The sequence below is a fragment of the Delphinapterus leucas genome, chromosome 6 (genome assembly GCF_059928025.1).
Source record: "Delphinapterus leucas isolate spDelLeu-1000000601 "Yukka" chromosome 6, BTC_Dleu_Yukka2, whole genome shotgun sequence".
Lineage (NCBI taxonomy): Eukaryota > Metazoa > Chordata > Mammalia > Artiodactyla > Monodontidae > Delphinapterus > Delphinapterus leucas.
The window spans coordinates 117,553,333-117,567,046 of NC_143134.1; the positions used below are offsets into that span (position 1 = coordinate 117,553,333).

At 59.2% G+C, this 13,714-nt stretch overlaps 1 protein-coding gene and 1 non-coding gene across 3 annotated transcripts; one reads left to right on the forward strand and one right to left on the reverse strand.

Moving 5' to 3' along the window:
- Positions 1-963: 963 nt before the first annotated feature.
- On the reverse strand, positions 964-1,053 carry TRNAR-UCU (transfer RNA arginine (anticodon UCU)). Its single transcript is given in 2 exon segments — positions 964-999; positions 1,017-1,053. It is a non-coding gene; the product is annotated as a tRNA-Arg (tRNA).
- Positions 1,054-1,525: 472 nt separating this feature from the next.
- On the forward strand, positions 1,526-13,686 carry SLC27A4 (solute carrier family 27 member 4). Of its 2 annotated transcripts, none has more exons than XM_022578596.3 (13): positions 1,526-1,716; positions 3,038-3,204; positions 4,795-5,189; positions 6,451-6,609; positions 8,059-8,128; positions 8,236-8,327; positions 9,147-9,256; positions 9,526-9,735; positions 9,905-10,031; positions 10,462-10,599; positions 10,718-10,882; positions 10,973-11,119; positions 13,328-13,686. In XM_022578596.3, the coding sequence occupies exons 2-13, from the start codon at positions 3,044-3,046 to the stop codon at positions 13,483-13,485; spliced, it is 1,932 nt and encodes a 643-aa protein (XP_022434304.1). In that variant the 5' UTR covers positions 1,526-1,716; positions 3,038-3,043; the 3' UTR covers positions 13,486-13,686. The 2 variants fall into 2 exon arrangements, with proteins under 2 accessions (XP_022434304.1, XP_022434305.1); XM_022578597.3 differs by lacking the exon at positions 1,526-1,716 and adding an exon at positions 1,754-2,577.
- The last annotated feature ends 28 nt before the right edge of the window (positions 13,687-13,714 follow it).

The following is a 13,714-nucleotide window of genomic DNA, read 5'->3' on the forward strand; positions in this document are numbered from 1 at the left end:
TTGCTCCGCGGCATGTGGGATCTTCCCGAGCCAGAGCTTGAACCTGTGTCCCCTGTATTGGTAGGTGGATTCTTAACCACTGCGCCACCAGGGAAGCCCTCTTTTTTTTAAAAAAATAAATATATTTATTTTATTTATTGTTGGCTGCGTTGGGTCTTTGTTGCTGCACGCGGGCTTTCTCTAGTTGTGGCGAGCAGGGGCTACTCTTCGTTGTGGTGCGCGGGCTTCTCACTGCAGTGACTTCTCTTGTTGCACAGCATGGACTCTAGGTGCGCGGGCTTCAGTAGTTGCAGCATGAGGGCTCAGTAGTTGTGGCTTGTGGGCTCTAGAGCGCAGGCTCAGCAGTTGTGGTGCACTGGCTTAGTTGCTCCGCGGCATGTGGGATCTTCCCGGACCAGGGCTCGAACCCATGTCCCCTGAACTGGCAGGCGGATTCTTAACCACTGCGCCACCAGGGAAGCCCCAAAATTTCATTTTTAATTCCTATAAACATACCCTGAAAACTGTCCTTCCTCACTTTTAAGGACTTTGACTGGACTAAGGGATTAAGGAATCTATTTAAGGACAAGTGGCAACTGTGGATGCCCAACATGTTTGATTATCAAGGAACCCAGTTTTCAGAGGTCCAGAATGACACAGTGGGTGGGAAGTTGGCAGATGGCCCAGAACTGGGTGGCATGACAAACGTGGTCACAGCCCTCAGGGTCCAGACCATTCAGAGGCCAAAGATACGTACGGGTCTCCAGATCCGTGCCCTTTGTACCACCAAGTGTGCCAGGTTGCTTTCAAGATACCAAGGATGGGAAAGGGTTCCTACGCAGCAATCCCTACACCAAGTTTATTGCTGTCCCAGAAGCACAGGTGCCCGTCTGAGGTCTGCAGGAGGCTTTGGGTCTTCTGAACCTTGTGGCCTTGGAGGCCGTAAAATTTCCGAATGGAAGTGAAGGAGGAGCTGTCAAAATTTGACTCTGATGGGACTCGAACCCACAACCTTTGAATAACCACACGAGGCCAGCTAGAAGTCCAATGCGCTATCCATTGCGCCACAGAGCCAGTTGTTAGATTCTTCCCACCCGACTCACCTCTGCCTGAAACAGCCTTTTTAGCGTTCTTCTAGGTGTGGCGCCGGGCCTTTGCTGAACTCTGCTCGGGTCCGGGCGCGGACTCCAGATTCTCCGCCAACGGTGCGGTGGGGGTGCTCTCCCCCACGTCCGGACGCCCAGGGATTGGGGGTCGGGGTCCAGGCAGAGCCCGCCTGCCTCCTCAACTGCCCCGGGGGCCTCTGCTGCCCGGCGGGGCTGCGCGGCGCGGACTACAACTCCCAGCGTGCCGCGCGGGGGCGCCGCCAGGAGCCGTCGCGCGCGTAGGACGGGCTGGGTCGGCCGGCGTGGGGCTCGCGGAGGCTGCGCGGCGTTGCCATCTCTGCGGCGTGCTCACCCTGGGCAAGGCGCGGCCGGCGGCGGTGCCGGCCGGCGCAGCCGGTTTGGATTGCGGGAGGCGGGCGGGAGGCGGGCGGGAGACGGGCAGGGGAGGAGCGCCGCGGGCGGGGGGGGGCCGGCCGAGCTGCTGGGCCGTGCAGGGCGCAGAGCCGTGGAAACGCTGCTGAGACTCGGCTCTGTGCGCCCAGGAGCGGCTGATGCTCCTCCGCGCTCCCCACTCTGCTACAGCAGCCGGGCCGCATCTGGACTGCGTGCTCCGCGGCGGGGCCGACACCAGGTGAGCACAGGCTAGGACAACGGGTCCCCGGGCGGGAGAATGTGCCCGGCCGAGTCCGGGGAAGGTGGCGGTACCGGTCTGGGGTGGGGGGCGCGCCCTGCTGCTCTGTCTCCTTGCCGGGCGCTCTGCTACCCTGGCTTTTCTGGGGGTCAAGGCGGTCCGCAGTGACCCGGGCTCGCGGCCCGGGAGATCTGGGCATCCCGTTCCCTCCTCGTCCCATCCCCCAGCCTTCCGGGACGGGTCCTTGTCTTTTGCCCTGGCGGGCTCTGTTAGTCCAGAGGTCTGAGGACCTTGGAGACCCTTGGCATTGGAGTTGGAGGCGCTGGTTCGGTCCCCCTCCCGGCTTTTGCTTTTCGTGTGGAGGAGGGAGAGATGGTGTAAGGGTTCCCTGTGGTCCAGACCATGTCTTCGTCCTGGCTTGGAGAATCTCAGGCTACCTCATAGACGTGACCTTCAGCCCCTCCCCAGGAACAGGAGAACCTGAAGGAAAACAGTCCCATCTGCTGCCCCTTGAGCAAGTCTGTAAAGCACCAGGAATAGAATCCAAGAGTCCTAATCTCAGCCCTGCCAGCCGTTCCTCTCCCCTTAAGCCCCAATCCCCTAAGATTCATCTGAGTGGCTTGCTGAGTGTGTTTGTGGGGGTGACTTCAAGCCCCTCTTCCTCTCCCTCAATCACCTTTCCCCTCTGTGCGGTCACCTCTCAGGCACCTCCAGGCTCTCACCTGTTTTCTCCATCGCCCTCTGTGGGCCAACAGAGGCATGGCACTGCCTGGACCTATGGGCAGGGACTGAGCAGGACCCCTTCTCAAGAAGTTGCCCCTTTGGGTGTTGTGGCTTGGCCTGATCATCCACAGAAACTCCGTAGGTCTCTGGGTGGGGAGTCGAGCCCGAGGCACTCAAGTCAATACCCGCTTCAAGGCATTTTGGTTGGGATCCTGGATGTCAGGAGAGTGGACTGTCTTCTTTTGGTTGGAAGGGCCTCTAAGAGCAATTCTCATTACACCCATTGCACAGAGGGGAAGACTAAGGACTGAAGTGGGAAAGGGACTTGCCCAAGGTCATTCAGAGAGTCATAGGCAGAGATGGGACTTAGGGGCTAGAACCCAGCCTCTGACTCTCAGCCCTGGAACTCCTCACCTCAAGTCCCATGCCTCTAGCCTGACCCTTCCCGACAGCCCCAGAAAGGGACCCAGTCCTCGGCTACCCTACTCAATATGGCCTCACTACAGGTTAACCCTTTGAGATGATAGTGGCCTGGTTGCCCGAGCCAGGAGGTAGGGGATCCAGGCATTTGGGTCCACTGACTGCCCTGTGCCCACAGGCCACAATGCTGCTTGGGGCATCTCTGGTGGGGCTGCTGCTGTTCTCCAAGCTGGTGCTGAAACTGCCCTGGACCCAAGTAGGGTTCTCCCTGCTGTTCCTCTACCTGGGGTCTGGCGGCTGGCGCTTCGTCCGAGTCTTCGTCAAGACCATCAGGCGTGATGTCTTGTGAGTACCTGGTACAACCCTTCCTGGGTTTCCTACACTATGCTGGGCTCCTAATCCCCCAAATCTCCCCAGGCCAGACCCTATGGTCTCTACCAGCACAGGGCACCCAGGCCCCAAAGGAGCAGTCTGTGTTCCACACCCTTCCCCTTGCAATAGTATGTGGTACCTCCATTGCCAAGGTCAAAGTCTCCTCCCAGGGAATCTACTTAACTTGGTGCTCTTTAGCCTGGAGCAGACTTGGGGTCCTGGGACATACATCAAACACCGGGCGTGTTGAGGAGACATCTGTAAGGAGTCCTAAGAACATGCTATAACTTGTGAGAGGGTGAAGAAGAACCCTGTGGAGGAGGCCCTGTCCTCCAGCTGGCATGAGTCTGAGAGGGCACTGAATTCTAGAGCAGGCCCTGAATCATGTCAGGGAGAACCTGCTTCCCAGAGAAAGTCAGAGATGGTCCATGGGGATATCCTGTACCAGAAACACCTGCTGCTACCTCCTCTGTGAAAAGCGCTGAGCTGACTCTGGGGCCTGGGGTGGGGAGGGGAATGAGGCAGCCCCAGACCTGGGCCAAGCTTAGACTGGTCAGGGAGACCGGAAGGGGACACAGTCAATCCCTAAACTGGCAGTGCCATGTGGGCAGAGACCCTGGCAGTCTTAATCACGGTAGTATCCCAGTGCCCAGCACCCCGACCCACACCCAGAACAGGTGGCTCGGCATTTGCCAGTCTGAGTTGATTGCAAAAGGAGGTTTCGAGTGGCCACTGCGGGAAGGGTGGTCACAGCAGAGAGCTGTGGGAGCGTGAACAAAGGGAGATGGCTTCAGGCCCGGGCCCTGGGGAATCAGAGGAGGCCTCCTGGAGGAAAAGCAGTTGTACTTGAGAGTCACCTCAAGGAAGTGGGAGCGGGGGATTCCAGCCAGAGGGCACGGCATCAGCAAAGGCACAGAGGCTGGGGGGCCAGGAGAGTTCAGGGGTCAGAGGTGGCACGGGTGGGGCAGGAAAGGAGGATGTTGCCAAGCGATTCCACAAACACTTATTGAACACCTACCCTGTGCCTGGCACTGAGCAGCGCCCGGGGGCAAGATGGTGAACAGGGCGGACCTTGCTGGGCTCACCGGGAGGGAGACGGGACAAATCGCAAACTCGTCCTTTTTCTCTGCGGCAGTTACGGGGAGAGGGACAATACGGGGGTGTGGGAGGTCCAGGAGGAGGAGTTTGGACTTTGACTTGGGGCCCTGTAGTCGTGAAGTCCCCAACAGAGCAGCAGACTCAGAGCAGAGCTTAGAGTGTACTTGGAGTTGAACTCTGGAGCCGGACAGGACTGAGGTTCAAATGTCAGCGCTGCCACGTTCCACCCGTAAAGCCCAGGGCAAACCCTGGCACTGGTTTCCTCCTCTGTACCGGGGAGGGAGTAATCGCCCGGGTCCCTGATGTTATCATGCAGCATCAGTGAGCCACTGCATGTATCGCTGCCCCGCACACAGGTGCTGGGAAAGGGGTGTCACAAGTGATCAGACCAGGGCCTCCGGACCCCCACTCCCAAGCCCAGCAGTCACAGCTCCCTTGCTCATCCCTCTCCCGCCCCACACCCAGCGGCGGCATAGTGCTCCTGAAGGTGAAGGCCAAGGTCCGACGCTACCTGCGGGAGCGGCGCACGGTGCCCATCTTGTTCGCCTCCACGGTCCAGCGCCACCCGGACAAGACGGCCCTGATCTTCGAGGGCACGGACACCCACTGGACCTTCTGCCAGCTGGATGACTACTCAAGCGGCGTGGCCAACTTCCTGCAGGCTCGGGGCCTGGCCTCGGGCGACGTGGTCGCCCTCTTCATGGAGAACTGCAATGAGTTTGTGGGCCTGTGGCTGGGCATGGCCAAGCTGGGCGTGGAGGCGGCGCTCATCAACACCAACCTCCGGCGGGACGCGCTGCGCCACTGCCTGACCTCCTCCCAGGCCCGGGCCCTCATCTTTGGCAGCGAGATGGCCCCAGGTGAGCCCCGAAGGGGCAGGGGATAGGCAGGGAGTCCCACGGGACCGCCACAACCCCCCTCCAGCCCTGGGAGAGTCTGTGTGGCTCACCGGTTAGGGGCACGAGCCCTGGAGTCAGATGGCCTGGGCTGTGCCCCTGGTAGGCTGGAGACCCGAGTGAGACCCTGTGCTTCAGTCTCCTCACCATAGCACCTGCCTCCTGCTGTTTTCAGGGAGACACTTCACCTGAAGTATTAACACAGTGGCCGATGCTAGGTGACCCCTCAGACATAATGGTAACTGTTCTTGTGACTAATTAGGCCTCATCTATAAAATGGGAACAAGAATCTGTTCCCCGCTCTCCTGCAGAGCTTATGTTTATTGGCCGCCGCGTTGGGCACTGACCACATGCTGAGTTTGGGGCTTTACAAAAGCAGCTCTAATCTCCACTAAGCCTGGTGAGGTAGAGATTGTCATCTTGGCTTCACAGATGAGGAGACTGAGGTTCAGAGTGGCATGAGGCACTCACCCAGAGCCACACAGCTGTTAAGTGACAGAACCGGGGTTTGATCTCGGGCTTTGACCACAGTGTCCCTGTTCTCTCTCTCCGTGCTGCTGTGACTGTGGAATAATGGGCAGGAGAGGTTCTTAAGATGCTGAAAGGGGAGGAGGAAAGATGCAGCAGGGAGAGGGGAGAGGGTTGGACAAGTCAAGAGGAAGCCAGAGGAGTTGTGGCCGTGTGGGCCAGACTGGCCTACGCTCAGGGCGGGTGAGTATCTGGACATGTGTAGTGCACAGGAGAGCCTGAGAGAAGGTTCCCACCCTCTGAAGAGGCTGGAGGGCTGCCGGCCTCTGAACCCCCACTCCTCCCTCCTAACCAATCCCCCATAGACTAGCATGGTACAGTGGGTAGGGCCATAGTAAGCCTTGGTGTGAGATAGAGCTGGCTTTGAGTCCCAGCTCCAGCACATTCTAGCTGTGAGTGAATCCCTCCCATTCTCAGCCTCAATTTTCTCATCTGTAAAATGGGCTGTTATTGGTACCTGTTTCCTGGGGTGTGTGCGCAGGAGCATGCATGTAAAGAGCCCATGGCGTAGTTAGCCAGCAGGTAATGGGAGCCGTTGCTCCTCTCAGCATCTTCCTTATGACGAGGTCCCAGGTGCTTCACCCATCTCTCTGCCCTACCCAGCCAGCCTCCCCTGACACAGCCCCGGCACAAGCAGAGGTCCTGGGAACACGGGGTGTCCTGGCCTGCCTGCTGATCTGCCTTGTTTCCCCCACAGCTGTCCTTGAGATCTGTGCCAGCCTGGACCCCTCCATCAGCCTCTTCTGCACCGGTCCCTGGGAGGCCAGCGCAGTGCCTGCCGGCACGGAGCACCTGGACCCCCTGCTAGAAGATGCCCCTAAGCACCTGCCCAGCCGCCCCAACAAGGGCTTCGTAGGTGGGCCCCTCACCCCCACAGGGGCGTTCTAAGATGGCCAGGGACAGAGCAGTGGCCTCAAGGCCTGGGTTCTTCTGTAAACTTGCTGCGTGACCTGGAGTGAGTCATGTCACCTCCCTTTTCCATCCGGGAAAATGAGGACAGTAATCCTGGGCTTGCTACGAAGGCTGCATGAGCTGATGTGTGTGAAAGCACCAGGCACACAGAACGCAGTTCTTGAACAGCCTTCGTTGACTCCTGACATGCGCAGGATCACGTGGAACCCAGGAGCCTGCCTCGCCTGAGTTTGGGCTGCGCTTGGACCAGGGGCGAGACCCTTTGCATGGTCACCCACCACCTGTTCAGTGCAGGCCCCTGTTGGTCTGTGATCCCCTCCCTGCTCTGGGCTGCCTCCCCCCGACTTCTAGGCAGCCTTCCAGACCCTCTCACCTCTCTTCCTGCCCACTCCAGCCTGCCTTCTAGAGCCCACAGCTTGCTGCATCGCCTGGGGGTTCAGAGCCTGGGCCAAGTTCGTATCCCAGCTCTACTGCTTCCCTTGTATGACCCTGAACACCTGAGCTGCCCTTTGAGCCTCGGTTCCCAGAGCCATAAAATTGGGGATGGCAACAGAACCTGTGTTTGGGGGTTGGAAAAGGTCCAGTGGAAAGCTAGGGTATGACCGGAAGTGCTCAGTAACTGGCCGTCATCGTCATTACGGTTTAACCTCTGCCATGTGTGGATATGGTCCGCTGGGTACTTTTGTAAGCTCCTTGAGGGCGGGACTCTGGCTGGTTGAACCTGGCGCCAAGCCTAGGGCTGACATACTGCACGCGCCCTGAGAACGTGAGATAGTTACTATATAACATGCAGAGGCATTCCTGACCTCCTGGAACCTCCAGCCTGGTGGAGCTGACCTCACACAGAAACCATAACATGACAATCCCTGGTCCTGGCAGTGGGGGAATACAGAAATGGTCAGTGGTGCAAAAGCTACCTCTGCACCCGGCTTCCTGCAGCTAACCCTCCCCACGCAGTAGGCATCACCTCCTTCGAGAAGCCCTCCCTGGTGCCACCTCCCCTCCCTGGAGCCTGGGTCAAGCGCTGCAGCTGGGCTTTGGCAGGCCCTGTGCTTCCCAGCACTTTGCGCTCAGTATTGGAAATACCCGTGTCCTCATCTTCCTGTCCCACCTGGCTCTCGCCTCCACGCAGGCAAGGCCTGTGCTCATCTTAGCCGCTGGTGTCTCCCCGGGCCTGGCACAGAGCGAGGGCTCGGGAAAAGCTCGTTGAAGGAAGCAGTGCGGGCGTTAGAGCAGAGGGTGGTGCCTGGGGCCATCAGTGTAGGCTTTCTGGAGGAGGTGTGGTGGGAGTGGGTGTTGAGTGACGTACACCTACAGATGTCTGCCTGCCTGACTCTGTGCCCAGCCCTGTGCTGCCCCCTCTCACAGCTATTCCTGTGTCTGTTTTCTTCAGATAAGCTCTTCTACATCTACACGTCAGGCACCACAGGGCTGCCCAAAGCTGCCATCGTGGTGCACAGCAGGTAAGGGGAAGGTGCCCTGGGGGGAGGCCTGGGGATGGTGGGGCCTCGGAGCCGCTCCTCCTGCCTTTCCAGCTGCCCACAGAGCCCTTGGCCCTCTGCCCTCCCAGGTATTACCGCATGGCTGCCCTGGTGTACTACGGCTTCCGCATGCGGCCCGACGACATCGTCTACGACTGTCTCCCCCTCTACCACTCTGCAGGTATTCCAGGCCTGTCCACTCAGCCTCCAGCACCCCCAGAGTCTTGGAAGCCCCACCCTTCTTGGCAGGCAGCATGTTGCAGTAGAAACATTTGAGCTTTGGAGTCAAATCTGGGTTCAAATACAGACATGGGCATTGATCTCTGAATGAAAGTGGCCACACCAGCAAAAGTGGTGTGTGTGGCTGTGTCCCGCAGGGCACCTGGGCTGGTCTGACCATTCAGGTCGCTTCCACAGGTATGCACAGTCTTAGGAGCTGCTTGGTCTTAGGAGTTTTAGAAAGACAGAGATGGAATAAATGTAATTCCTGCCCTCAAGGTGCTTAGGGTTTGGCTGTGTGTGTTTGGGGCAGGATGAATGATGGAACCCTACCCTGACTCTTAATACAAGAAATGGCATTGAGTATGAGGAGAGGCAGGGAGCAGGAGCTCAGTTCAAGGGAAGAGCCCAGTGATGGCCTGGAAGGCTTCCTGGAGGAGGTGCACCCAAGGCAGGCAGATGTGAGGTGCAGAAGCTAGGTTGGCTAGCTCAGTGCCCCCTGGCTGAATGGTAGCGTTACGGGTATGGGAGCAGGAGCTTGGGGCCAGCTCCAGAGGCCTCAGAGGACAGTCTAAGGATTGCGTACTCAATCCTATAGGCACTGGGGAGCCATGGAAGGTGTCTGACTGGCGAGAGAGATATGACCAGTTAGTGTTGGAGGGACAGGACAGGAGAGAGAAAGGGAAAGAGCCTTTGAGGAGATTGGGCTGTACAAGAGGAGGCTCTGGAGGGAAGGGTCTCCTGTCTACCTGACCTCTGAGGCCCACCCCTCTGCCTTCAGGAAACATCGTGGGAATCGGGCAATGCCTGCTCCATGGCATGACGGTGGTGATCCGGAAGAAGTTCTCAGCTTCCCGCTTCTGGGACGATTGTATCAAATACAACTGCACAGTGAGTGAGAGGGGAAGGGGATGAGCATCCCCGTCCCCTCGGGACCCTCCCACCAGGTCTACCCAGGGACATCTGTCTTACAGCTGAGGGCAGCCAGCCATTTATTTGGGGCAACACTCCCATTGTTCAGATGGGGAGGCTGAGGCCCAGAGAGGGAAGGGATTGCACAGCCGGCCCCTGGGGTAGTAGGGGTAGGGGCTTGGGGGGTTGGGGGGCAGTGAAGTAAGAGTAGCCTCAGGGCCCCAGACTCACGCCAAGTCCATCCCCAGATCGTGCAGTACATCGGCGAACTCTGCCGCTACCTCCTGAACCAGCCACCCCGGGAGGCGGAAAACCGGCACCGGGTGCGCATGGCACTCGGCAACGGCCTCCGGCAGTCCATCTGGACCAACTTTTGTAGCCGCTTCCACATTTCCCAGGTGGCCGAGTTTTATGGGGCCACTGAGTGCAACTGCAGCCTGGGTAACTTCGACAGCCAGGTGCGGCCCAGGTTGGGGACGCGGATGGACCACGGAAGGCACGGGTGGCAGAGGGGAGAGCAGAGTTCCAGTGTGGGAGTGTGGGTGCTGGAGGCCCCCCGCAGCCCCCAGACTGTCCAGTTTCAGGCCCATGGTGGGAGCAGCTGGGCCCGAGTCTCGGCCTTTGCAGGTGGGGGCCTGTGGATTCAACAGCCGCATCCTGTCTTTCGTGTACCCCATCCGGCTGGTTCGTGTCAACGAGGACACCATGGAGCTGATCCGGGGGCCTGATGGCGTTTGCCTTCCATGCCAGCCAGGTCTACCCTAGGGTTGCAGTTGGGGGTGAGAGTGGGAGGGGCTGACTCAGGAGGGGGGTGGGGCCGGTGGGTGGGGAGCCCCATCCTGGTCAGCAGCCAGAAGTCATCTTCTCTGAGGGCTTCCAGGCATTTATTTCTTCATCCGTGCATCCATTCAGTCATACAGAACGTAAAGCTCTTTAAGCAGAGCCAGGGCCCTGGGAGTGCCGGCTCTGGTTAGGCCGTCCGTGTAGGGCTTGACCACCCTGTCATTTGTTTGTTCGACTTTCCATCCATCTGTTCAGTGACCAGACTTTACCGAGAAGCTCCCTGCCCTCGGGGCTCCCGGGGTGGGGCGGGGAGAAGTGGGCGTTTCTGTGGACAGCCGCAGGGTGCACTCAGTGTGAAAGAGACCCCAGGGCAGGTCTGACCCCGCCTCCCCTGCCCACAGGTGAGCCGGGCCAGCTGGTGGGCGCCATCGTCCAGCAGGACCCCCTGCGGCGCTTCGACGGCTACCTCAACCAGGGCGCCAACAACAAGAAGATCGCCAAGGATGTCTTCAAGAAGGGGGACCAGGCCTACCTCACCGGTGGGTGGGCACCTCTCCCTAGGCCTTTCCCGCCCCTCGGGTGGGGGGGGAGGAAGGGGCCTTTCGCCACCCTCTGAGAGCACCTCCCCGGGACCCAGCTCACCCAGCTCCCCTCTAGGCGACGTGCTGGTGATGGACGAGCTGGGCTACCTGTACTTTCGGGACCGCACAGGGGACACCTTCCGCTGGAAAGGCGAGAACGTGTCCACCACGGAGGTGGAGGGCACGCTCAGCCGCCTGCTGGCCATGGCCGACGTGGCCGTGTATGGCGTCGAGGTGCCAGGTACCCGGGGAAGCGGGAGGTGCCGGCGTGTGTGCGGAGGGGCCGCAGGGGCCATCGCCAGCCGCTCACTGCCCGCTCTGCCACCCCCAGGAACCGAGGGCCGGGCCGGCATGGCCGCTGTGGCCAACCCCTCCGGCAGCTGTGACCTGGAGCGCTTAGCCCAGCTCCTGGAGAAGGAGCTGCCCCTGTACGCCCGCCCCATCTTCCTGCGCTTCCTGCCTGAGCTGCACAAAACAGGTCTGTCCCCACCCCCGACCCCAGCTCCAACTCGCAGGTGCCAGGCCAAGGCCCCTTCCTGGGTCTTTCTGAGAGGCCGGGGTGCCTGTCATTTTCCCTTCACCCACAGCCTTGCCAAGTGGTTGGTAACCTGACCTACCTGTGAGCAGACCCAGGCTTCAGGGAGAGAGGGTGCATCCATTCTCAGTGGGACAACTGAGAACAAATAACGACTGAGTAGTCTGCTCCAGGCACTGTGCTAGGCCCTGGGGGTATAGGTGACAAATTCCGGCAGGACCTGTGCCTTCTGGGAGCTTCTAGAGCAGCAGGGGAGGCAGCCACAGGATAAGGAATTCCAAAGATAAAGAATGGAATGCAGATCAAACTAACAGGAAAGTGAATGAGGGGATTGTGGGTGACTGGGAGGCTCCCCTGAGGAGGTGCGGTTTCAGCGGAGACCCAAGAGTGAGAGGGAGGGAGGGAGGGAGGACTTCGTGGGGTGGGAGGCCTTCCGGGCTCTGGGAACAGCCACTGCGGAGTCCCTGAGGCAGGGAGGCACTTGGCTGCTAGAGGAATGAAAGGACGCCCCTGAAGCTGGAGCAGTGAGGGGTGGGCAGCGGCGTGAGGTGGGATGGCAAGGGCAGCAGGGGCCTTGTGGGCCGGGGAGGGGGGCTTGGACTATACCGGGGGCAGTAGGGAGCCACAGAAGTGTTTGAGCAAGGTAGTGACCTGGTCAGATTCCTGTCCTGTGTGGAGGCTGGGGGAGGCTGCAGGTGACTCAGGAGGAGGGGCGAGTGGTGGGTCCACGGGCACACGGCGGGGTGGTGCCATCCTTCTGTCTGTCGGTCCTCTCAGGAGCTTCTCTGGGCAGGAAGCTCTGAGGCTCATGCCCCGACCTCCCCTCCACTCTCCTCAGTCCTGGCTGCCTCCAAACTTACTTAGGGCTCAGAACAGCCATTTTATTTGCTCACAATTTGTGGGTCAGCAGTTTGGGGTTAAGTCCAGCTGCGTGTTCTTCTGTTGGCCCCATCTAGGGTCAAATAGTGCCATCGGGTGTAAGAGGGCCACCCTCACGTGGGGCTTCCGTCTAGTTGGCTCTGCAGTGATGTCCACAGAACGGTGGTGATGGCAGTGTGCTCTGTCTGCGCTCTGCGCGCTCCACACGGCAGCTACCAGCCCCGAGCGCTTGAAGTGGGGCCAGTGTGACGCGGAAACTGAATTTTAAATTTCGTTTCATTTTAATTAAATTTGCATAGCCACATATGGCCAGTCTTAGCGCCCGTCTAAGCGGCCCTTCCTGGGGTGGTTCTGCTCTGTTCCATGTGGTTTCTCCCCCTTCAGAGGCTAGACTGGTCTCAGGGCACCCCGAGAGGGTGGGGATGGAAGCTGCAAGGCCCCTTGAGGCCTAGACCACCCGCAACATGGCCTCTTCCGCATTCTGTGAGTCAGAGCCAGTTGTAAGGCCAGTCTGGATTCAAGCAGCCGTTGAGAAAGACTCCATCTCTTGCTGGGAGAAGTGGCCAGTCCACGCGGCAGAGGGGTACCTGGGGAGAAGCTGTAGCCATTTCTGGCATCTCTATCACACCTGGGTTCAAACCCCAGCTCCACTGACTCCGAGCGGCTGTGTGACGTTGGCTGAGATATGTGCCTCTGAGCATCAGTTTTCTCATCTATATAGAGGGGCTAAGACCGTTGATTGAAAGATGCATAATTTATATCACATACTATTAAGGGGAAGACACACGAACTGAGCTACTTCAGAGATGTTGAAATCTGAAATCTTGTGCGTCTTAGAATCCATAGAATATGGTTGTGCACCTGCCCCTGGGGTTGATGTGCAGATTGCATGAGATCACCTCTGTACCTGGGAGGTGCTCAGATGAAAGGGAGCCATCAGGGAAGACCTGCGGTCTGGTCCTCACTCTGCTGTCACTCAGCATGTGGCCCTGAAAGAATAGCTTCTCTTCTTCAGGTCTCCGTTTCCCTGTCTGCAGAAAGGCGTGGGTAACTCGGCCCCTTCCCCTTTGCCGGGGCTGCTCTGAGGAGTGATACGTAATGTAATGGATGGAGCCTTTGCAAACTGTAGAGGGCGGTGCCCCTCCTCCCATTCCTCCCCTTTCCGGTGTCCTCTGCCCTTCCTCAACCCTGGCGGGAGGGCGGGTTCCGAGAGCTCAGGCCCCTGCCCTGCACCCTTCTGACCCTTCTTCCCCCGTCTTCTCCCTCCCTCAGGGACCTTCAAGCTACAGAAGACAGACCTGCGGAAGGAGGGCTTTGACCCAACAGTTGTGAAAGACCCACTGTTCTACCTGGATGTCCGGAAGGGCCGCTATGTCCCTCTGGACCAAGAGGCCTACACTCGCATCCAGGCAGGCGAGGAGAAGCTGTGATTTGCCCCGAGTCCCTCTGAGGGCCACCGGATGCTGGACCCAGAGCACCAGCTCCCACCCCAGAGGGTTCCTGGGCAAAGCCAGACCAAAGCAAGAAGGGCCTGGCCTCACAACCCCGAGGTGCCGACCCCCACCCCTCAAAACTGCCAAGGGACTCACTGCTGCCTCCCCCTCCCCCCGAGGCTTTCTGTGAAAGCCTCATCTCCATGTTGTGTCTTCAGGGGGCCTC

Bases quoted from the DNA above. Each gene is read 5' to 3' on its own strand.
- SLC27A4 (XM_022578596.3), top strand. From the start codon at position 3,044: ATGCTGCTTGGGGCATCTCTGGTGGGGCTGCTGCTGTTCTCCAAGCTG. The intron at 3,205-4,794 runs GTGAGTACCTGG...CCCCACACCCAG, and splicing joins ACCATCAGGCGTGATGTCTT to CGGCGGCATAGTGCTCCTGA. The intron at 10,883-10,972 runs GTACCCGGGGAA...TGCCACCCCCAG, and splicing joins GTATGGCGTCGAGGTGCCAG to GAACCGAGGGCCGGGCCGGC.